The sequence below is a fragment of the Triturus cristatus genome, chromosome 10 (genome assembly GCF_964204655.1).
Source record: "Triturus cristatus chromosome 10, aTriCri1.1, whole genome shotgun sequence".
NCBI classification, from domain to species: domain Eukaryota; kingdom Metazoa; phylum Chordata; class Amphibia; order Caudata; family Salamandridae; genus Triturus; species Triturus cristatus.
In genome coordinates, this window is record NC_140593.1 from 273,463,632 (window position 1) to 273,488,036 (window position 24,405).

At 47.1% G+C, this 24,405-nt stretch overlaps 1 protein-coding gene across 2 annotated transcripts in view; it reads left to right on the forward strand.

The window, feature by feature from the left end:
- Positions 1–24,405, forward strand: part of PEX1 (peroxisomal biogenesis factor 1) — an 831,513-nt gene that overhangs the window by 411,566 nt on the left and 395,542 nt on the right. For both annotated transcript variants that reach the window (XM_085631051.1, XM_085631052.1), the window contains exon 14: positions 193–382. In XM_085631051.1, coding sequence (XP_085487177.1) covers positions 193–382 — 190 coding nt within the window. The remainder of the gene's footprint in view (positions 1–192; positions 383–24,405) is intronic.

The following is a 24,405-nucleotide window of genomic DNA, read 5'->3' on the forward strand; positions in this document are numbered from 1 at the left end:
CATACTGAACATACCCTGCAACGATTTGCATTTTGTTTTACTCTTCAATATAACGAGCTGAAGATTGTCAGGAATTAACCCACTAAGTATGTTCAGCCAACCGTAAAAAGAAAGAGGTTTCTGAGTAGCTGAATGCTACCTAATTCTAAATGTTCACCTCGGACGTGACTCTTTTACACCTTTGTTGTCCAGGAGCAAAGATTTGACATTCTGCGTTCTGTGATCCAAAACAAGCTGAACACGAACATAAACCGATTCCAAGACCTTGATCTACATTTCCTTGCAAGGGAAACTGAAGGTTTTGTGGCCAGAGACTTTACAATGGTGGTGGATCGAGCGATACATGCATGCGTTTGTAGCAGGAGAATATGCACAAGAGAAGGTAAGCTATAGTTTTTTAAGAATGTTTTTGAGAAATGTTGTTGTACAGTTTCGATGTTAAAGGGTTAGTGTAATAAGAGATTCACTCACACTTTAGTACAGTTGAACTACATTCAACCCCTACATTCAAATATAGATTTATGTCCCAAGCGTGTAATATGTACCTTACCATGTAGAAAAGATATTCTCAGGGTTACTGACATGCTGGTTCGCCTGCAATCCCATTCCTTCCAGAAGTGCCACAAAACACCCTGTGGGACACTGTCCACCTCAGACGAGTGGCAGGAGGGCTGATCATTCACTAAATAGTGTCCCATTTCTCTTACCTACTTTTGGTCTGAACGTACACATGCCTAAATGATGGCACTGTGGTTGTTTTAAGGACTTCTGCCAACTTTATAATTTTATTTCTCCTTCCTGAAATGTAAAATACTCCCGGAGAAGTCAGGTGGGGAGAAACAAAAGAACATGACACTTCTGGCAGCCACTGTAATTCAGTAGTTGGGTGTCATATGTAAGTGCCACCTGGATGAAAGGAAGACAGACCAGGCTGTTCGATTCAAGAAGGTGCATCTCCCAGTATATAGGTTTGTGTGATAGCCCATAAGTAGAGGCTTGAAATGTGAAGCTAGGTTTTCTTCTCTCTCGCTTGGTTTGTTCTATCCTTGTTGCATTGTACAGCGTAGTATTAAGTAGGGTCACTAAGTAGTACATGTGTGCTATTTAATATTCACAAAGTGCAGGTGTACCCAGAAGTCTGTTGCTCCTTAAGCTTCTCTACATTTAAACCACCTCAGTAATACTCCTGAATTTCCAATGAAGGACATTTGCATCTTTACTGATGGGAATAAGCAAACAAAGTTGCATTGACTGCTTCACTGTTGAGAAAAATATTTTGTCTCAACTCGCAAAAAAACTGCTTTCTTCTGAATTAATTTACTAACCTGAATACTGATGTTTCTGTATCTGAAACTCAATCCGATCTCAGTACTTCCATAATACCTTCCACTAATACGGTTACATTGTGTCAGTCATTTACATGAAAGGTTTGAGGTTGCACAGTGTTTTGTTTGACAAAGTTCCAACATTCAAGGTTTTTACTACAGTTTTTCTGCTTGGCTTCTCTCATATCTGCTGAGTTTCACTTTGGAAAAGCCATATGCCATCATCAACTATCACCCTCATGCTCAGGCCAGTTGTCGTGGTCAAACTTGAAATCCACCCGCATTTTTAGATGATTTGGGGTTCAGTCTGAGGTCAGTAGGGACAGGACTGGGTACATTTATATGTATGAAGCCCTGCAGATGAGGGTAAGAGGATGTAGAACAGTTTAGTATTTTACCAAGTGCTTTGTATATGAAGGCCCACATAGGGAAGCGGAAGCTGGGAAGGCCAGGCCCCCACAGGGCAGTACTTTTTTTTTTTTTTAGATGCCCTGCATGTGGCACTGGCTCTCCATAAGGTACTACTTTGTGTGTGGATGTGCTCCTTGTGAAAGAACAGACTGCAGTCACTCACAGTGAATTTAGCCAGTGGCTTAAGTGGGCTGAGTCACTGACGTATGCTGTAGGCAGCATACCGCATAGGTGAATAATACAGTAACAGACCATTGGATGAAGAGAGCTGGGGTGGAGCCCCTATATTTAAGTACATTATACATCAAATTATAGTAAGATCAAATAGTATTGGATAAAGCTAGACCTAAAAAGAGTAAATGTTCTACATACTTGATGCTTTCCTCATGTATAATGGAGAAGCTGTGGATTCACGGTTTATTATGCGCATGTTAAAGAGACTACTACTATGAGATATAGTCACAAGTACGTGTGCACCTTTAATTCTAATATGTGCAGTAACACTTGTTACCATACACGCTGCATCCATCCCCTCATTTACCCAGGTAAATTACAGCAGGTCGGACCAGCTGAAATTTACTGGAACAAAACATCTCGTAAACTGATGCTTGCAGATTTTATTGCTCAAGAAAAATTCCACATATAACATTACATTTTTCTTGAGCAAAGTCAGAATAGTTAGTTTCAGTATCAAGTAAATACCTTACTGCTGTTGTGCTATTTTCTAGGTGTAGTAAATGCCTCAGTCGATTTCGGATCACAGGTAATTGAAGGGGAGGGGGGGGTCATAGTATCATATAGTAGATTGTTCGCTGTTTTACCACTGAAAAGCAGTCCCACTTCCCCCAAGACCCAGCTCCTCCCAAGACCCCTCCTCCAAAGGTTTTAAAGGAATAACCCACATGTCAGGAAAAAGGATCAGGCTACGCATTTACTGTCTGAATGTGAAGCAGATCCAAGATTATATGCATATTACTCTAATGTTGAAGTGTAAGCCCTCGAATATTGGCAAGAAAAGTCATTCTGAGTTTACTCTGTCTTACTACAGAAGATGCTTTTGCGACCCTCTTCTATGTGTACCCCTGCCCTAAGTGCCCAACTGTACTGTTGTCTGGAACCCTAATGCTCATTTTTTTTGTCATAGGTAAACATGGATCATATGTGTGCACACCATGACTTAGGCCTGCGTCACGGATTGCGGTCTTGTTGAATCGGGGGGTGCCCAATGTGCTACCCTCATAGTGGTGGAAGGTTACCACTTTAACTAGGAGTTAAGCAGCATGAATGCGGTGGTGATCAGTAGTAATGAACAGGTCCTTTTAAGGTCGAGCCTGGGCAGCACGCATGTTCTGTCTGCAAGACCTGGTGCATTCAGTAAGGGACTTATCTCCAGCCTTCTGCCTACCATTGGTTCAGTGAAGTGTCGCTCTTCTTTGCTGCCTCGTAACTGGTTTAGGCAGCGATACATCACTTATGGTGTTTTTTTTTGCAGAGGAGCACCGGCCAAGTACAGTTTCATTACGCTTTCATTGCATATCCGTTTGGAGGAACTTTTTTTTAATTACTTTACTTCATGCTCGTGTCGGTGTGTCTTCAGCTTTGACGACCGTCTGTGCCGCCGCCACCCGCCTATCGCTGCTTCTTTATTTTTTTGTTTTTTCTATTACACTGTTTTGTTTACTTAGTACGGGGAGTCTGTTTTTAGTTTCTTTGAACGTCGTACATGTGCTTACGTATTTTTAAACATTAGCTGCGGGCTAGTTTCATTTAACACAAAGCTGTTTACTTGCGTCCTGTATCTGGACCTTTACAGACTCTGGTTTGTTTTGTTCTCCACTTATGCCTCACTCTTGCCCTCCAGTCCCGTTTCCTCTTCTACTTCTCTCCTTTATCTTGTCCTTCTAGTCTCTCTCACTCTATCTCCCTTCAGAACATTTCCTTTTCTTTGTTCTGCTCTTTGTCTCTTCCCCTCCACTTTTCCTTCCTAATATTTTGTTTTACTCCACAGTCTCACTTCTACACACTTACTCTGGTCTTAAATTTCTCTCAGATGTCTCATTTCCTACTCCAGGATGTCTCTCTTCGGTCTCATGCAGCCTTCAGGCTGCCACACTCCATTACCAATGCCCTCACCACAGTGCCCTCACTTCAAACCCCTCGGCCTCTGCTCGCTCCTATCTCCCGCCCTCCATCCTTCTCAAGCTTGGAGTGTCTCAAAGGATGGCGGAATTAAGGGTGTGCTGGAGGGCAGGTCCATTATGGACAATTGGGATGGAGAACTCTTTGGAGGGTGAAGTTGAGTGTAAGGAAAGTACAGACCTCCACATGAGGGTAAATTGAGAGGAGCGAGCTTAGCCTTCCTTTCATCCTCCTGCCTCTCTCTGACTAGCTGCCCTTCCTTTTCATTCCATCCACCGCCCTCACAATCCTCACCTCAGATCAATATCCCACTCTTTTCACTCTCACTTCACCCGGCCTCACACATCTGTCAACCCATAATCTGAGTCCCTCTCTGTACATCGGCGGCCCCTCACATTTCTCCTCAGTGCAGTCTCTTGTGTCCTCTTGAACCTCTCGCCCACCTTTGTGCAGTCTCTGCCTGTTCTTTGTCTTACCCCTCTCTCTCTCTCTTCCCACTGCTCTAGTCTCTCCCCCTCTTATCTCCCCTGTTAGAAATGGGGGTCTGTAGTCGGCAACAGTTTGCACCTCTGTCCAAATAGGGGTCCTTCCTTCTAGTCAGGATAAGGGGGCTACACCCCTAAAATAACCCCTGCTCACCCCCTTGGTAGCTTGGCACGAGCAGTCAAGCTTATTTCAGAGGCTGTGTTTTAAGCGTTTGCACATAACCAACAGTAACACAGTTAAAACACTACAAAAGGACACCACACCAGTGTTAGAAAAATAACCAATATTGATCTGGGCAAACAAGACAAAAACAATAAAGACCAACATACAGCAATCAAAAATAGGCACTTTGCAAGTATGACTTAAAATGCAGTTCCTTGAAGTCGGTAGCTCCGTCCGGTGCTACTGCGGGGCTGAAAACCACAGATACCAACATTTTTGTCAGACCATGTCAGCAAGGACCCGTGTTAGTGTCAGCTGATTCGTAAACAGTACCTTTGGTTCCGTCCGAATGCGTCAGTGCAGGCCGGTCACGGCAGCAGTCGCGGTTTCGGTGTGATGCGTAGCGGTCCTGTGTGCGGTGCCCTCAAGTCGTGGTGCAGGCAATGGCTCAGTGACAGTCATCCAGCGGCGTCTGTGAGACCAGCGCTGCAGTGCAGAGTGAGGCGGTGCTCATGGCGGTGCTGACAGGTCACGGTGCAAGCGACCGTGCCGGTTGATGGGAGCTGGTGTCATTCGGCCCAGACTGCAGTGTGGGACGGGGTGGTGCATTGTGTAACTTACGAGCAGTGCCCCCAAACCACAGTGCGGTCACGGGCAGCAATATAGTCGGTGAGACCAGGGCGGCAGAGTGAAGCGAGGCGGTGTGGAGTGCGGTGCCCACAGGTCGCGGCTCTGCGGCGGTGGTCGTCGTCGATTAGACCAGGGTTGCGGTGGACAGTGCGGTGGTGCTCTCTGCGGTGCCTTCAGGACACAGAGTCTGCAGGAGTGTTGGCTGGTTTCCCCCTCTATGGCAACTGAAACCATGGTTCCAGACGCAGTACCCAGATGTAGGTGAAGTCTTTGCTGTCCCTGAGACTTTGTGAACAGGAGGCAAGCTCTATTTCAAGCCCTTGGAGATACTCAGTGTTAGACCTGGTACCATTGGCGCGAGTCTCCCTTCCATTTTTTCTGATTGCCTCCTCTGTTTTTTATATGTTTTGCTGGTTTAGATGCTTTGGGCATTGTGCCACTGCTATTCAGTGCCACAGTGCAAGTGCTCCCTATGTTACATTGATGAATTGATTAGTGATTCCATGATTGGCCTATTTGATTTACTTGTCAGGCCCTAGTATAGTGCACCATGTGTGCCCAGGGCCTGTAAATCAAATGCTGCTAGTGGGCTTGCAGCACTGATTGTACCACCCACAGAAGAAGCTGGTAAAGTGTGTCTCAGGCCTGCCATTGCAGAGTCTGTGTGCAGTCCAGTACTGTCATGTTGACTGGGTAAGTGCACCCACTTGCCAGTCCCTAAACCTTCCCTTTACTACATGTTAGCCACCCCTAAGGTAGGCCCATGGGCAGGGTGCATTGTAAGTATAAGGTAGGGCATGCCCTGATGTGTGTGGCATGTCCCGCTAGTGAATTGCAGCCATTTTCGTTTTTCACTATTGCAAGGCTACCTGTCCCCATAGGTCAGAATGGGCAGTTTGATAATAACATCGTATAATCCTAACTGACCTAGGGAACATGGTAGAAATTCGAGTTTGGTATGCCTAAACTCATAATGATAAAATACATATTTTAGTGAAATTGGTTTTAACATTCTGTGTTTGAAAATGCTACTTTTAGAAAGTAGGTATATTCTTACATAACCATCCAGACCGGCTCTGCTAGCTTGTGTTTTGTATGTCTGGTTTGTGAGTGACAGGGGCTAGGGGGTGCTCCAGGAGACAGGGTGAGTCAGCACTAGGCTGAATAGGCCTATCTCCATGAGGAGCGGTGGGAGGAGTAGCATCTGGGCCTGACTAGGGCTGTGCCTGCCTTCCACAATGCTGGCTCCACCTCCTGCGGTGCGTCTGATGACCCTGGCCCACACTGACAAAGGAAGAAGGTGTGCACTGGCAGAATGCACCCAGAACTGGTTTGGACTAGGTACAGGACCCTCTGCCTTCAGAGAACAAAGAGAATAGTAGTATAAATATTGGGGCCCAGACCCCAGGACTTTAGAACACTTCTGGAACAACAAGTCGAACCTTTGCCAAGGAGAAGAACCAAGGAAGCTGCAGGAGTTTGGACTGCCCCTCTGCCAGTGTGCTGTTTGCTGGGTTGGCCTGCAGTGATTTCTTTATTGCCAAGAAAAGGATAAGGAACTGGTAAGGAGCTTTCATCATCTTGCAGAATATTTCTCCAAGGGCTTGAACTTGTGCTTGCCTCCTTCTGAAGTCTCGGGGACAAAAGACTTCACGACCAGCTCCCCTCTGAATTTCCTTGCTGGGAATTCTGTCTGCAGAAGCCTACATGTCGCTGGGAGCTGGAAGCGCAACTCAACGAGAAGAAGCGTCGCAGTCGCAGCTGTTGGTGTCGCATCGCCGGAGAAGCGTGTCACTGCCGCAGAGGTCGCCGCCGCATCACCAGAAAAGCGTGCCTTCATCACAGCTGTTTACCGACGCATCACCGGAGAAGCGTGTCGCCACCACGAGGGTTGCCGTCGCATCACCGGAGAAGCGTGTCGCAGGGCCTGTCGCGGCTCCAAAGTTAGAGTTTGCCGCATGGCTGACGGGCTTGCACACATCGTCTTCACGTTGTCGCATCGAGGCGCCATCTTGCCGCATCGTAACCGGAACGCAGTACGAGAATCAATGCATCACCTCCTCTCCGGTAAGGAACAAGACGCATCCCCTACTCTGCGCCACCTTTTGTTTGTTTTGCGTTACGCATCCAGGTACTTTTGAGAAAAACGTGTCGCATTTATCATCAACTTGAACTAAGTTACTTCTACCATCTTTAAGTCTATTTTGAGTACAGTATTGTGGATGTTTTTCGTTTGCGGTCTTGTGTTAAGTCTATATAAAGAACATTTATTTTTATAAAACCTGTGTGGTGTCCATCTGTAGTGTTTTCACTGTGTTACTGTATGTGTTCGCAAATGCTTAACACACTGCCTCTGAGATAAGCCTGTATGCTCGTGCCAAGCTACCAAGGGGGTGAGCAGGGGTTATCCAGTAGTGTAATCCCTTTTCCCTGACCTTGAAGCAAGGGTCCCTATTCGGTCAAAGGTACCTACCTCTGCCAACTAGAGACCCCCAGTTCTAACACTCTCAACAAGTAAAAGAAAGTACAGTCGAGTCCTTTCACTGACCAAAGCAGAAGCAGCAACTGCAGGCCAACCCAACAAAGCAACAACACAGCAAAGGGGCAATATTCCTCCTGGCAGCACTTCCAGCTCTTCTTCTTGGCAGGTTCCTTGATCCAAGCGAGTTCTCTGAAGTCTTGTATCTCTCTGAGACTTCCAACAGGAGGCAAACTCAAGCCCTTGGAGAAAACTCGAACAGCAGGATGATGAAAGTACAATCCAGTCCTTTCTCTGTCCAAGACAGAAGAAGCAAGCAGCAGGCCAACACAGCAGAGCAAACAGCAAAGTGGCAGTTCCTCCTGACAGCTTTTCCAGCTCTTTTTCCTGGCAGGATCTTTAGTTCAGCAGTAATCTAAAGTTCTGGGGTCTAGACCCCAATATTTATACTCTGTTACTCTTAGTTCTTTTGGGCAGAGAGTGTCTGTGCTCAGACCAAGACAGTTCTATCCTCTCTGGTCTAGCTTCACAGCAGGAGGTGGGGACAGAATTGTGCAAGGGAGACATGGTCTATTCAGGTGCCAGGGAAATCTCCCACCACGCTAAATGCAGCCCAGGTATAATCAGCCCAGCCCTGACTCAGAGGCAGGACACACCTCGAACCCCCCCTCCCCCCCCCCCCCCCACGGTGGCTATCTGCAGTGAATGCACATCCCCAGCCCGTCACTCCAAAACCAGACGGTCAATACACAAAACCAGCAGAGGCACATAGAATGGCTAAGCAAGAAAATACCCACTTTCTAAAAGTGATATTTTCAAACACACAATATAAAAATCATCTTTACTAAAAGATGCATTTTTATATCCTGAGTTCAGGCATACTAAACTCCATTTCTCTATCTCGTCCAAATGGGAAGTTATACTTGTAAGATGTTACAATGTACCTCCCATTCTATCCTATGAGACCGATAGCCTTTACATAATGAAAATCGAAATACACTGTATTTCACTATCAGGACATGTCATACTCACCAGTACATGTCCTACCTTTCAGGTACACTGCACCCTGCCCACGGGTGTGCCTTGGGCCTACCTGAGGGGTGTCTTACATGTAAAACAAGGAAAGAGTAGGGCCTGGCAAGTGGGTGCACTTACCAAGTCAACATGGCAGTCACAACTGTGCACAGAAACTGCAGTGGCAGGCCTGAGCACCCTTTGAAAGGCTACTTGAGTGGGTGGCACAATCAATGCTGCCAGCCCACTAGCGGCATTTGATTTACGGGTCCTGGGCACACACAGTGCACTGTACTTGGGACTTAGTAGTAAATCAAATAAGTCAATTTTGGAAACACCAATCCATAATAACAATTTACACTGAAAGCATATGCACTTTATCACTGATTAGCAGTGGTAAAGTGCCCAGAGTCCTAAAATCAACAAAAATAGGGTAAAGAACAGGAGGCCATAAAGCAAAAAGTCTTGGGGGTAAACCCGCTGAAAAAGCCAAGTCTAACGTCCCCTATGCAGTTTTCCTGACACTTCGGCCTCTAGTATTTACTGCAGTCTCTGCCTTGTTCAATTACTCACTTCTCCCTTACTTCGTCTCTACACTCTCATTTACTCACTCATCCATGCATATATGATCTCCTTCCTCTGCCACTTGCCGTTATTTTAGTAATTCATCTGTCTTCTATCTCGCCAGTCTCTTTCCTGTCTTCCCCACCCTCAGTCCCCAGACTTTTTTTTCTAGTGTCTCAAATGCCTTCAGTCTCTTTTAGCTCCTCGTCCTCTCCATAGTCTCTTCTCAGTGTCTCTCTCTTCTCCTCCTCTGTGATCTCTTGCTGCTTCTCTCCTCTGCCTCAACTCTGCCACAGTGCAGCTGGTCACCTCTTCACCCTTCCACCTCAGTCTTTTTCTAATCTTAGTCAGTTTTTGTAAACTCTCCTGACTCTCAGTTGCCGCCTTACACTCTGCCTCTCTTGTGTCTCACTCACTCTGTCTGTAATCTGAAATGTGTTTAATCCCGCTTCAATCTCTTACTCCTTATATGGCTTCTCTTGTCTCTAGTCTCGAACCTAGTGATCCTCACCCTTTCATCCACCTCTCACCTCTTCTTCAATGTTTGATGTCTAATTTACAGGCTCTGCTTCTGTCTCTCTCTTTGTTTCTCTCATCCACCGACCTCCACATCATCTTGCTCTCCATCTTGCGGCCTTCTCCCCCCCTCATAGCCCCTTGCTGTCTTCTCCCTTTCTTTCTACAAGTCCCTCCTAGCTTGCTGTCCCCTCTTCAAGTCACCCCTGCCTCTGGTGCCACAGCCCCATGTTTCTGTAGCCTCTCTCCCTCCAGGCAGCTACATCCCCCCCTCATGCCTCCTGCTGTCCTCTCTACTTCTCTCTCCTCCTGCCCCTTCATGGCCCATTGCTGTACTCTCTCCTTCCCTCCTCCTGCCTAAGGTACCATAGCCCCATTTTTCCTGTAGCCCCTCTCCATCCAGGCAGTTGCATCTCTCCCCCTCATGGCCCCTTGATGTTGTCTCCTTTTCTGTTCATGTCCCTCCTGCCTCTGAGGCCACAGCCCCATGTTACCTGCAGCCTCTCTCTCCTAGGCTGCTACATCTGTCTCATAGAGACACTTCTACTCCCTGCCAGAACACCTGCCTCTTATCTCCCTGCCCCCTCTTCTTGCTCCTGCTTATTGCCCCCCAACCCTTTTAGTTCTCTCTCTTCTTTTCTCCCTCCCCAGTCTCAGCATCTCAGCATCTCAGCCCTCTCTCCTCCAGCTGCCAGGTAGGAAGCCCCTCCCTGGCCCAGCTGTATGTAAACACAGGGTGTTTGCTATGAGGTAAAACAGGTTTCCTAATCTCGGCACAGATAACAGATGGCTGCTGAATAAAAAGTGAAATCTAATTACTTGGCCTGCTCCTCTGTGCCTCTGATAGTTTGTTTCAGTGTTTTTCCACTATCTACTAGTGGTCCAAGTCTTGACAGCTAGATTTCTGGTCTCAGGGTGAACTTTTCTGTTAAATATTTGGTCTAGTCCGTAATTCCTCATCCTAAGCCCTCTAGGTAGTTCTGCTAGCTGCTTCTCTGATCCCAGTGGTAAATCCTCATTCTAAGTCCTCTAGACTGTACTGCTAGTTGCTACTCTTGTCCCATCTGTAATTCCCACATTTTGAGTTCTCTGGGCAGTTCTGCCGCTGTGTCTGTTCCCAGTGGTAATTCCTCATTCTTAGTCCTCTAGACGGTGCAGCTCGCTGCTTCTCTGTACCCGCCGGTAGGTCCGCATTCTTAGTCCTCTAGAAAGTGCTAGTTGCTGCTCTGGTCTCATCAGTAATCCCTCATTCTAAGTCCTCTAGACAGTGCTGCAGCTGCTTCTCTGGTTCCAGTGGTAATTAGTCCTCTAGGCAGTGCTTCAGCTGTGTCTCTGTTCATACATCCTCTACACTCCAAACCAAAACACATAGATAGAAGACAATGTCATTTACAATGCCAATAGCTTTAACTCTGATAAATCCGAGACCTATTGCATTGCAAATGCTTGTTACTCTGTGTTACTCTACTGAGGCCTACAGGCTCACTCTGCAACACAACTAGAGTATCCACGGGTCTACTGAATCAATGTAAAGACACTAAAGCAACCCTAGGCCTAAAGAGACTGTAGCAATGTTCCTATCGAACATATTACAGAAAAGAAACATCCTATAAGGAGGACAGCTTCCCATCACTCACCAAGGAGACATGCTTCATCATCTGGGTCTCCTCCTAGCAACACACTAGTGCTACTAAGGGCTACAACCCTTTGAGTGAAAGCGGGGAGCTCACGGATGTTTTCCCAATTAACTAAAGTGCAATAACGCACTGTCAGATCCAACAGATGTGAAGAAGTGTTCTATATAGGAGTGATGGGCGCAGTGCATGAAAGTGAGAGTGAGTGAGTTAAAATTGAACAGTAAGAGAGAGAAATTTTGTAATAGGTATCTCCTACTGCTTAAAGTAAAAATAGTGCAGCGACAGTTTTAACAAAATAACGGTCAGTAAATGGAAAAAAGGGGGTCTACATGTTTCAGCCAACTGGATTAAAGTAATCCTAGGCCTTCTTCTGGACCACAACAAGGTATTGCTACTGCGTTAATGATAAAGTGATGTAAAAACAAGGTTGGAACAGATAAAACCATTTCACCTATATTCAGGGGTGTACAAATCCTCTGCAGTTTACGGAGTGCTGATGGCATCTGTAAAAAGAGAAGAAGACCATCTGTTGTGCAAATATATGACATCAAAAAAGGCTCAGTGTACTCATTGTATATTCAATTTATAGTGACATCCTCATTGTCATCTATTTACTTCAATTATTCACAGTCACCCTGTGAAGGGCGTGCTTACCAGTATTGTGCGAGGAAGGGACCTCGCCTCACCTGGCAACAGCTCAGGAAACGAGGCACCGCTCTATAAAGAAACAAGAAAGAGAACAAGGGATGCTCAGGGTCGCCTGACAAATTGCTACTGCTTGAATCTTATAGACCCTAATCCACTGTTATTTAGAAACCACACAGTGCGCAAAAGACATAAGATACAGGAAAGAGCCAGGGTCTATGAATTTGCTGTATATTAAAACTAAGGCGGTCAGCCTCGCACTCCGAATATATACTCCACTCGGAGCGTCAAACGAAAACATCTCTCACAGCGCCCAGAGTGGAAACAGCGCAGAAGAGAGAAGAGCCTTAAATATAAACCACCCTGTCCCGTTTGTATTTAAAAAAGATAGTATGCTAGGAGCAAATGTTAAAGGCACCTTCAGGGTCTGAACGCGCTAAATACTCAGCAGCTAAGACACATTCAAGGAGAATATTCCGTGTCTCCTCACGATTATAGACGCCTCACTGGGAGCGCTATTAAGTGGTGGAAAAGAAACACACGGAATTGAATGTTAAGTGTCACCTCTCAAACGTGCGCGCCTGACTATGAACGCGCAGTTAAGACACACTCATGGGGACTATTCCATGTCTCCTAACGATTATACACGCCTCACTCGGAGAACACCATTAAGCAGTGGAAAAGAGACACGCGGGAGGTGAATGTGAAATGTCTCCTCCCAAACGTCCACGCCTAACTATGCATGCACTAAAAGGCGATAGGGAAAAGAAACAGATTTTACATCACTACACGTGCATTCCGCTCACCTGTCCGTCGGTACCTCTGGCCTCTTCAGAGCCGTATGGGGAGGTGCCGATCACAGGGCAGCGCCATTTTTAAAGGGATGAAGACACCACAGGTGTACCTCATTGGTCGGAACCGGCGTGTTCTCGCGCCAAAGTTGAAGAGCTTTCTTTCTGGGAAATGTAGTGTTCGAGGCATATGAGCTGCAGATTACACACTTTTGCATAGATCACCATCTGGTGTTGGGCCCGGATGTTTGCAGTTTGTTTTTCCTCTTGGAAAGTCTTTGGAAGTCACGAGGTCGGTGACTCCTCCCTTGGTTCGTATTGCGCATGGGCTTCGGCTCCATCCTCAGATTGTTTTTTTCCGCCATCGGGCTCGGATGCAATACTTCGCGCTCCGGTTCCGAACATCAGAATCCTCGCGGTATTGTTCAGATCCTGATCTCCTCAATCACCTTCTCTTCGACACACCTTCGATTCCAGTCGTCGACGGCGGCCTTCGGGCCTATCCAAGCTATGGTCCCGGCTGATGGAAAGAACTCCATTCAAGAAGTGCTCTCGATGTGGGTCCAAATTCCCCCACACCGATCTTCATGAGGTGTGCAACCTCTGCCTCTCCCCTGAACACGAGGCTCGAGACTGTCCCGCCTGCAAGTCTTTCAGATCCAAAAAGACTATTCGAGATCGAAGGGCCAGACGAAACATGGCGCACTCCTCGACTTCCGTTCCAGTCGACATCTTCGGGGACGACATCGAAGCTCCGGGATAGCAGCACACCGAAGAGGACCTCGTCCGTTCTTCCGAAGCCGACGACTCGGATGTGGAGGACATCACCCTGGCGCAGAGGGTCGTGAGTAAAATACCCCCTCCCACACCGACACCCAAAAAGGCTTCGGTCACGCCTTCGCCTCCCGGCCTAGGCAAGACCAAAGACACTGCTTCGAACACCCCACCTTCAGGCCCGGTGAAGAAGCCTAATAAGCCTTCCGGCGGCTCGGGCTCGAGCCAGCCTGCCAGCGGTACCAATAAACACACTTCGGCACCGAAAAAGAGATCGGCCTCTACCTCGACACCGAGCTCCGCACCAAAGTCCTCGGTGTCGAAACCCAGCCTCTCGGTACCGACCAAACATCATAAGGCCCTCGGCACCGACACTCCCGTGCCGAAGCCTGCCTCGGCGCCGACCAAAAAATCTGAGTTTCCAAAAAAGCACGGCACGGACAAGCCTAAAAAGCCATCGCCCCGAAACCTTCGGTGCCGACCGAACAACCATTGTCTCAAGAACTGTTTACACCAGATCCTTTGCAAAAGACACTTACCAAGGATCCAAAAACTGGATATTTGGCACTTTCTTCTAAAAAGAGACATTTGGACAAACCAGCTCCGCCTCCACCTCCAAAGAGGAAAGATTTGCTACCTCCCCTTTCAGAGTGCCTTCCCCACCTCCTCCACCCTCTCCGCCCCCTCTGCCTTCTCCACCCCTGCCTCATCGCTCTCCGACCCCGTCTCCAGACCATGATGATCAGGGGGACCCATACTACGATCCAGCAGATGTGCCACAAGACCCCACCCCTACAGGATCCCCAGACCCATGGGACGATTATAATAGTCCAGACATTCCAGATGTCCCACAAGATGACCTTTATCCATCCAGGCCATCTCCACCAGAAGACTCATTAGGTTTTCACCACCTACTTCAGAGGGCGGCACATTATCACGGGGTAGAGCTACACACTGACCCAGTAGAGGAAGATTTCCTCCTAGACACCTTTGATACGACACATAGGTCTACTTTTATACTACCTATGCTCAAAGGGGTAATAAAACATGCGCCAGAGGTTTTCAAAGACCCAGTCAGGGCTAGGGTCCTAAACCCACGCATAGAGAAAAAGTATAAAGCTGCCCCCACAGGGAGGAGCCTAGCCTGCAGCCGAGATGGCCGCCTAGCTCTTCGGCTCCGCCGACCCTTTCGCCCTTCGTCGATATCCTGGCAAGAATCCTGCGCCTCCGAGCCCTACGCTTACCTGCGCCACGTCCCTGACCACGATACTTTGACTCCGGTCGAAAACGGAGCTCCCCCGGCGGAGTTGGGCCCCGGTCTCCATTCCGGCCTTCCAGGCGGTCGCGGCCGGGCCATTGTTTAGTGGGGACGGCCGGCGGCGACAACGATAGCAGCGGCCGCTGTGGAGAGGGAGGAGCCGGTACACCGGACCTGGAGCGCGGCGCTGGGATTCTCACAGCAGCCTTTTTCGTGCTCGGCTGCCCAGCGCGCCCCGCTCGCAACATTGTATCCAGCTCCCGTATACTGTATCCCGGCCCAGCTGGGAGAGGGCCGGGATCGCCTCTTTGTTGCAGCCTACAGCAGCGGACGCCATCTTCCGCATCGGAAGCCCTGGTCTCGCCGGTGGGTTTCCCTGCACCACAGATTCTCCTGTCCCTGAAGCCTTTCCACGACCGGCTGCCTCCACGTTTCCTGCACCACCGGGGCCCCGCAGAGAGCTTATCACCTTCCAGATACCGATGGTTGGTGAGGGGGGCTTGCTCCCCGGGGCGCTCGATGGTTGCTTGCCTAAGATGGCGGACGCAACAGCATTCTCCATCCTTGATCCACCGCTGGGGCTTCGCGACATCCTGGCAGCACTGGAGGACCTGTGGTTGGCCTTCCGCGACTCTGCCACTGGTTTGGAGGACCGGTTTGATCGGACTTTTTCAGCTGGCCATGATGATTCTCCAGTGCGGCATGTTAAGCCACATCTTCAGTCGACTGTCGGTGGATCACCCGAGTTGAGGTATGTGGCGGTGACGGGGGGACGTGTCCCAGTGCCCGCTGCGGTACTCCTCGGCTCTGCCCTGGAGGAGTCTGACAATCCTGCTCCCTTGGTATGGCCGGAGCTTGTGCCTCAGCCGCCGTTTTGCCCATCTCCTTTGTCCTTTGGTGCCACGTCTCTGAGCGTCCTCCTGGACTTGCTTCCTGTACATCGGCCGGCCGCTACTCTGGGATTTATGCATCGTCCTGCTCCCTGTTGTGCTAGCCACCGCATAGCAGTGGCGCATTCTGTGGTCCTTTACTATCGAGCTTCGCTCCAGTTTGACTTGTCTCTTACCCCTCGATTGCTGCAACGGACTCCATGGTGGCCCATCCCGTCCAGGTTGGCTGTACTGCAATTGGACTCTGTTGGACTGCAGATTCGAAGGGGCCAAGGCTGAGGAAGGGGGTTTTTCTTGTTGCACATTGATACGTATATGGCTGGGACTGGGACTTGTGACTGTTGGAGGTACATGTAGCAGGGTGTTAGGTCGGGGCCTGGGGTTGGGTGGCCGCGGGTGACGATTTTGCTTGTATTGAATAGATCCTTGGCCCTCCTCCGATCAACCGTGACATTCTTTTTCTTTTTCTTCTCTTTCTCTTCTCCTACATTTCGGGTACTCTTTTGGGGCGACAGACACACTGCTAGGGGGGGTAGGCCGTAGCCTCTGCATGCGTGTAGGGTGGGGGGTATATTTCCTTGTTGGGTTTTTTTTTTTTTTTCTATGGGCCTTCTTTTTCTTTCTTTCTTTTCTCTCTTTCTCTTCTCCCTTTCTACTCTTTACCTTTCTCGTTTGTTCTCTCCTTTCTTATTTCTTGGGTCGAGGGGAGGATTGGGAACTTGTGGGTAGTGCTTGGGGATCGTCATGTGATATGCTTCTTTTCTATCCTGATTTTATTGAGTGCGATTGATTACCTTATGGATAAGGCTTGCTGACTCTTCTGATGATCGTTGCCCACTATAGTCCTAACTGCATTGCTCTGATTCGGATCCTTCCAGACCTGTTGCTATGGACTTATTTTAAAACTTTATAAAACTTAAACCTCATCATCCTGCGCTCGGCGGCACAATTGTGTATAACGTAATCTGGTCTATTTGTGCTTGTACTGATATGCTGCTGAATCGTATAATTGCTTGCTGATGTGCCCCTTTTTTTTTTCTTGTCGAGGCCGGCCTGAGGGTTGTAGGCCCGTATTTGTCTGCACATACTGTTAAATAAAGGTTTTCCAAAAAAAAAAAAAAAAAAAAAAAAAAAAAAAAAGCTGCCCCACAGATCCTGCCTACATCAAAGAGCCAGCGCCACTGGATTCCCTAGTGGTATCCACTGCACGGAAGAGGTCAAATTCCCAGGCGTCAGGCGAAGCACCACCGCCTGACAAAGAGTCAAAGCTCCTGGACGCGTCAGGAAAGCGCACTGCGTCACAGGCAGCCAATATATGGCGTATCGCCAACACTCAAGCGCTATTGGCCAGATATGACAGAGCGCATTATGATGAACTAGAAACCATCATGCACCATCTCCCAGAAAAATACAGAAATAGGGCCAATGAATTAATTCAAGAGGGTAAGACCATAACTAACACCTCTATACGCTGTGCCTTAGACGCAGCAGACACAGCCTCCAGGGCCATTAACACTAGCGTCCTCCTCCATCGCCATGCTTGGCTGAGAGTTTCAGGCTTTAAACCTGAGGTACAAGCCTCCATATTAAATCATCCATTTGACCAAGAACATCTATTCAGTCCAAAGGTGGATGAGGCCCTCGAGAAGATGAAGAAAGACACAGATACGGCGAAATCTATGGGAGCCCTACAGTCACACCCTCTTAGGCGCTCCTTTCTCCGCTCTTCCTTTCGGGGCACGGGCAGAGGCTACTCCTCAGATAGCGCATCCACGTCCTACAAATCCCCTGCTCAATCCACCTTCACAATGGGTTATCACAGTAGCGGCTATAGAGGCAATAACAATAAAGGCAGAGGCAAAACAAATACCGCCCGCTCTGCCACACCACCTACCCAATGACTTCCCCCTGCTTCCTCCAGACCATCCCACTCCAGTCGGGGCAGACAACAAAATTTCCTTCACGTCTGGGAGTCCATCACATCAGACAGATGGGTGACCCAAATTATTCGCTCAGGGTACTGCCTAGAATTGACATCTACCCCCCCAACATTCCACCCAGGCAATGCCCAATATCACAAGAACATTCAACGTTACAAAAACAGGTGGAATCTCCCTCCTACAAAAAGAGGCAATAGAACAAGTCCCCGCCAATCAGCAAAATTTAGGGGTCTACTCCCTATATTTTCTGATACCAAAAAGAGACGAGACTCTACGACCTATCTTAGATCTCCGGGCTCTAAACACATACATACATTCGGACCATTTTCACATGGTAACACTTCAGCAGGTACTTCCGCTCCTCTCCCAGAACGACTTTCTCACTGTGGAAATATGGATTTTTCTGGTCAATTATGTCCCCTATCTTGGACCCCAACGGTTCTATGTGCATGTTACAAGTACATGTATGTTCCCTCCAGTTCCAGTTATGAAGACGCAAATACATGTGCGTCCACCGTTAACATGTCCTCTTTTAGATCCGCCATGAATGAGCCGGATATTCCATTCCTAAGTACGAAAGGCCACCGCCTTTATATGGTTCACTTATGCCATTTTACAGTCCAGGCAAGTAGGCCCTGATTCTGTCATCAAGCTTTTCCTGCTCTCTACCTCTGAAGCTCCAGTCCGAGCCTGCATCTGTGACCATGAACTTTGTCTCATCCTCTGCGCGGCTCACGATGCCTGACATCAGCTTGCTGCCTGCCAAGAACTGTATTTCACCTTCGGAAATTATCTGCTCCGCTCCCTGCCCAATGGATTCCTGTCTAGTAGCTTAAAGTAAACATTCTGCCAGCTACCGAGCAAAGGCCCGGCTTCTCTGTCTTTATGCAAGTAATTCATAGCCCTGTTACTATGGAAGATTCCTGCCCTCGCATCTAGTGTAGACACTTAGACGCTTGTACACGCACTAACAGTCAGTATAGTCAGTATAGAATAAGATTCTACTCCAAGAAGGCCTCTCTTTTGGATAACATAGTTCTTTAAACATAGGATGTTAGATATGATTTGGGATTAGGTTGACTTGACCCTCCAGACATCTGTCGCCACATGTAGAGCTAAATGTCAAGTCCCCTTCACCCCCTAGCTGCACGTCAATCACACGTCATGCTGCTGCGCGCGCATCTCTGCCAAGTATTTCTGCTGACATTGCGAAATTATTTCATAGGTCCACCCATATGTAACATCACAACCAATGACGTTTCCTTGTTACTCCCAATTACGCCTCCTTCAGCTACGCATGTGAAATGTTATCTTTGCTATCAATTGTTACGCCTCTTGCATTTGCTTCGCTGTAATGCCTATTGTATAAAAGTTATTAATTATCAATAATGTATGTACTTCACTTCCTGAGCCTCCGTGGTGATGGAACCTGGAGTCCACGATTTCGAAATCGTTTCTTGGAATAAAGCCCGTTCTTAACCTCTAATACCACGGATTCTGCCTCTTATTTATTGAGCTATTTTTATTATGTTCTGTATCAAATTAAGTCCCGGTAATTAAATTATTTACCACATAAATGGCGCCCGAACAGGGACACTTTCTCATCTCACGCGCCGGCGGTGCGTTGCAGGCCCGGTCTCCTGCCACAGCTGGACGGACAACAACGCGTACCAGCAGGATTTCCTGTATCTCCCTCCGGTCAAGCGGGGGCGACTGAGGCTGCGATCAACACCCAGACGAGGCGGTGAGAAGTGCGAAGTATCCCGACCAGAGCCTAGCTGAGAGAGCAAGATCCGAGGTATACAGAGGCCCACCAGGTTTCCGATGTCCTGAAGTGTCCGAAGTTGTCGAGTCGAGTCCAGTCCGGTCCAGTTCAGTTCAGTTCCGTTCCGAGGCCTTCCGTTCCGAGCTACCCGGTGAGTACCATTACTGGGGAGGCGTTCTGGCGTGCACATAAGTTGTGCCGGTCCAGACGGGTTTGGGTACACAAATCCGGTCTGCACTGTTTTAGCAGTGTATCTGTACTGTTTAGCAGTATATCTAGTATATCAAGTATATAAATTCAGAATAATTCAGTTAAATGCCGAGTATTATGTTTAGTGATTAAGTTTTTCTTAGATCATCGTCATCATCACCGTTGCTCATTTAAATGTTAAATGTTAAATGTATTGATATGTCCTGCATATTGTGGTGTGAATGACTGTTCATTATCGTGGTTTATTGTATTAAGTTTGCTCAAAACCAAGTATCAGACCAGTTCTCAATATGCCGCTCTTTTCGAAATTAAGACAGATCACAACTAGAAAAGGGGTACTCGAAGAAGCTGTTCCTATTCCTCCTAGGGACACTCCAGGGTACTTCATGTATCATAAACACGGCCTAGACGCTATATTATTTCTTGATTTATGGGTAGACTACACTAAGGAATTACCAGAAAGTCAGAGGTGGCCCGCAGCTGGGACCTGGGATGCAGAGTGCATCGTGAAAGTAGAGGAAGAATTATGGAAAAAGAAAGCTAGACAATCACAGAAAGACGCCATTGAATTATGGCGTAAAGAATCGTATAGACGAACAGAAAAAGCACGTAGACAGGAAGAGAAGAGTAAGGAGAATTCAAATAAAGTCCGAGAAAATCTATTAATTGAAGAAGGTACACGAGTGAAATCAGAACAAGTAGACAGACAAAGAAATGCCCTTATGAAGGGTATGTATCCCCTTCTGGCCGAGGGATTACCTAAGGCTACTCCGGGGATACCAAAAGACTTGCCACCCCCATTATTTCCAATAAAAGTACATCCTAAGGGGCATCCTAGAACCGCAGAAGATGTTTTTCTTTCCTCATATTTAGATGACGCAGCTCCCGAATATGCTAACCCCGCCCCACATAGACCGTTGGCCGGGGAGGTTCAACGCCAAGATCCTGTATCTATATCCTTACAGCATCAAATCCTGACACAAGTTCCGGCAAGCACGTCCGTTTCCACATCTGTTCCTACAGCTACTTCTATAGCTGTGTCCACACCTATAGTTGCTGTATCGCGTTCTACGAATCCTTTCACGCCCGATACTCCAGACGGGGTTACTGGAGGTGCTACCAACATTTTCTCTACGCCACCCAGAGGAAATAAACTTACCTTTCAAGAGTCAGCACATCCGCGTACCCCCAAACTCATAAATGCCCGCACGCTTAAGGAACTTCTTATAGATTGTAGATATGACCCTATGCCCGGCAAAGAGGACGAAATGATCATGGCATCATTACGTATCAGACGAGCCGCGGTGTATTTAGGGAAGTTACCAGGAATGACTATGCATCTAGATAATATATATCATTATGTCCAAACAGGGCGAGACTCTGAATGTATTAACAGAGCTATGGAATACCAGAAAGTGGAGATACAGGGGGAACTGTTACGTTTCCTCATAAATTGCGTAATCAGAAATCAAGACCGACCGGGGGTAGATCCGGAAATAATGCAAACTCTTACCAGATGGAGCCAGAATATATCAGAAGGGAGACATGATAGGCAAAAATGTATAATAGCCATGTGCAGAAAGATCCGAAAAGAAATAGAACGCCTACACGAAGAGAGATTAGCGGTAGACCAGTTTGAACAAAACGAGGAGGAAGAAGGATCAGGACCGTCCACAGGACAGTCAGAAACGATAGCCTATGTAGGTAGAGGAAGATCTTGTAATAATACTAGATACTTTACTGACCCAATACGTCCGATATGTCCAGATAATAACAGGAATTTCCAAGCACCTATAATAAATATGAGGTCCCCCGAGCATTCGTTCCAAGCCGCTGACAAATTACTGCGAGAACGAAGGGGTTATCATTTACTCGATTCTATGGATGAACAAGAATTAGCCAGGTCAGCCGTTCATTGGGTTGACAGTCCCGGAAAATATAGTGATGATACATTAGCACACACATTTTTGAACCTCACCCCAGATGAACAGCGTTTAGCTGGGATTTATATGATTCAACAACTTCTTATACTATATAAAAGCCAACATTCAGATCCTGGTCCCTTACCTGATATATTGACTGAATTACTCACGAATAGATGGAGAGGTTCAGGTACTAAGTTAATTAAGGAAATACTAGAATCCAGAAAGCAGTACATTCTTTTTGTATGTCCAGAACATGTTTCATTGCCCATCAAGGAAAGACCGATGTATTACATGGACAGACAGAATCCCTTACGAGAAGTACACCCAATAAAGGGCGAGGACAATCAGTTTAAACGTGTATATGTATATACGCCCATATCGAAAATAGAATTGTTAGAAATGAAGAAAGTGGTACCCAGTCATGACAAAGACCCAGCGGGTTTCCACCGAGAAATTAAAGACATGTTACTCATGGGAGAGTATACCTATCCCGACATTATGACAATATTAAAGGTATTAATGCCTGCTGGCATTTATGAAAAACTCAAGGAAAAAGAGTGGGAGGTAGGAGACCAAAAGATAGATTGGACAGCATTAGAAAATGAAGAAAAGGCCCGAGGTCCAGGTTCGGGGCTTGGGGACAAAACTAAAGCACTGCCAGGTTTACTAGTACAGGTACTGCCACGTTTATTAACTACGAAAAAGGAAGACTGGGGTGCAATCTCAGCCTGTAAACAAAAGCAAGATGAAGACACTAGTGATTTCTATGCCCGATTCGAAAAATGTTTTGGTATAAATAGTGGTATAAAAGCAAGTAGCGAGTCATACCCACATCTGTTTGTGACAAAATTAGTTGAAAATTCCTTGCCCCAAGTGAAGAATAGAGTATTAAAATTCGAGAGTACCTGGCAAGGTAATACCCCATCACAAATGTTACAAATGTTACAGTATCATTACAATAGAATTAGAGAAGAACAAGAACATGAACAAAGACGCATGAAAGACACAAAAATGAAAATGCTAGTCTCCCAGACAGTTCCAGCTGAAGGTCATAAAAAGGGTACGACACAGTCCGGTGATTCAGCAGGACCTGTAAAAGGGACATGCAACTATTGTAAACAGCCAGGACATTACATACACGATTGCCCAGTCCTGAAGCGTAATATCGCCACAGGTATTACAAAAGAAAGACCACGGCCACTTAGACAGGATCAGAATGAACAAGGAGCACCGCAGCATGCACAGGCCATGCCAGCTCCACAACAGTCTATACAGTTTGTGCCAGCCGCACCAGCGCTGCCGGCTGCTGCCACACAAACCACGACACGACAGCTGTACCAGACCGCACAGTATGACTATCCTGATTATCAACGATATGCATGAACCAGCCTAGAGAGGGAAGTTGACTTACCCCTTATCGAGGTCCCTGTAGACCAAGAAGGACCTTATGTACATAGTGAATTATTAGGCCAAGATAGAAAATTTTTACTTGATACAGGGGCAAGTCGAACAACTATAAAACGTAGTGAAGTTCCAGGGGCACCCCTCTCAGGCTCACAGAATATTTCCCTTGGTTTTTCAGGAAAACCTATTGTTAATGAAGTATCACAGCCTCTTCCACTTACGATAGGACCCTTGACCAGAACTACAGATGTATTGCTTACTAAATCATGTCCAGAAAACTTGTTAGGTATAAAAACACTGAAAGCTCTAGGAGCTATAATATGTTGTTCTCCGGAAGGAGTAAGATTGTTTTTACGTGATTTCAAAGGTCACTATGTGTCTCGAGACATGGATTCCCGACTGCAGACATTACCCACACATTTATGGGCACAAGGCCCTACAGATGTTGGTTGCATGAACATTACACCATATCGAGTCACACTAAAGGCAGGAGTGGTACTACCACGAATGCGACAATACAAGTTACCCCCAGATGCTGTAGTGGCTTTACTGCAAATCATTGACGAGCTTATTGGCCAAGGAGTGGTTGTGGAGACCGACTCCAATGTATGTAATTCACCGATAATTCCGATTCTTAAACGAACTGATCCAAAGGCTCCCCCAGTATATCGATTGGTTATTGATCTGCGCGAATTAAATAAATGTATTGTACCACAATACCCCGTAGTTCCAGACATCTCTTCATTACTGACAGCTATTGATTCCGAAGCAACGTTCTTTACTGTAATTGATCTCAAGAATGCCTTTTTCAGCGTCCCAATAGATCCGGAAAGCCAATACTTGTTCGGATTCAGTTTAAATGGACGTAGCTTTAAATTCACACGCGCACCTCAAGGATTTACAGAAAGCCCCAGCATCTATAGCCAAGCATTGAAACGAGAACTTGACAGTATACACATGCCAGTCAACACTGCTCTGCTTCAATATGTCGATGATCTGCTGATCACCGCCCGAAGCGAACCTGAATGTGAAAAAGCATCACTGACGGTTTTACAATTTCTAGCCGAAAAGGGGCACAAGGTGTCCCCTTCTAAGCTGCAATTCTGTGTCCAGCGAGTTATTTACCTTGGTCACTCGCTGTCCAAGGAGGGAAGGCAGCTTACACCAGATCGCATCCAGCTAATTGCAAATATGCCAATACCCAAGACACAAAAGGAGGTGCGGGCTTTCATAGGCCTCACTTCATATTGTAGGCAGTGGATCCCTCAGTATGCATTTCTAGCAAAACCACTCATTCAATTAACAACACAGGAGGCAGCCACATCGACTGTCCTCCCTTGGACTCAGGAACACACACTAGCTTTTGAAAGCTTAAAGAAAGCTCTATGCCAAGCACCTGTTTTAGCAACACCATGTTACAGAAAACATTTTACACTCTTT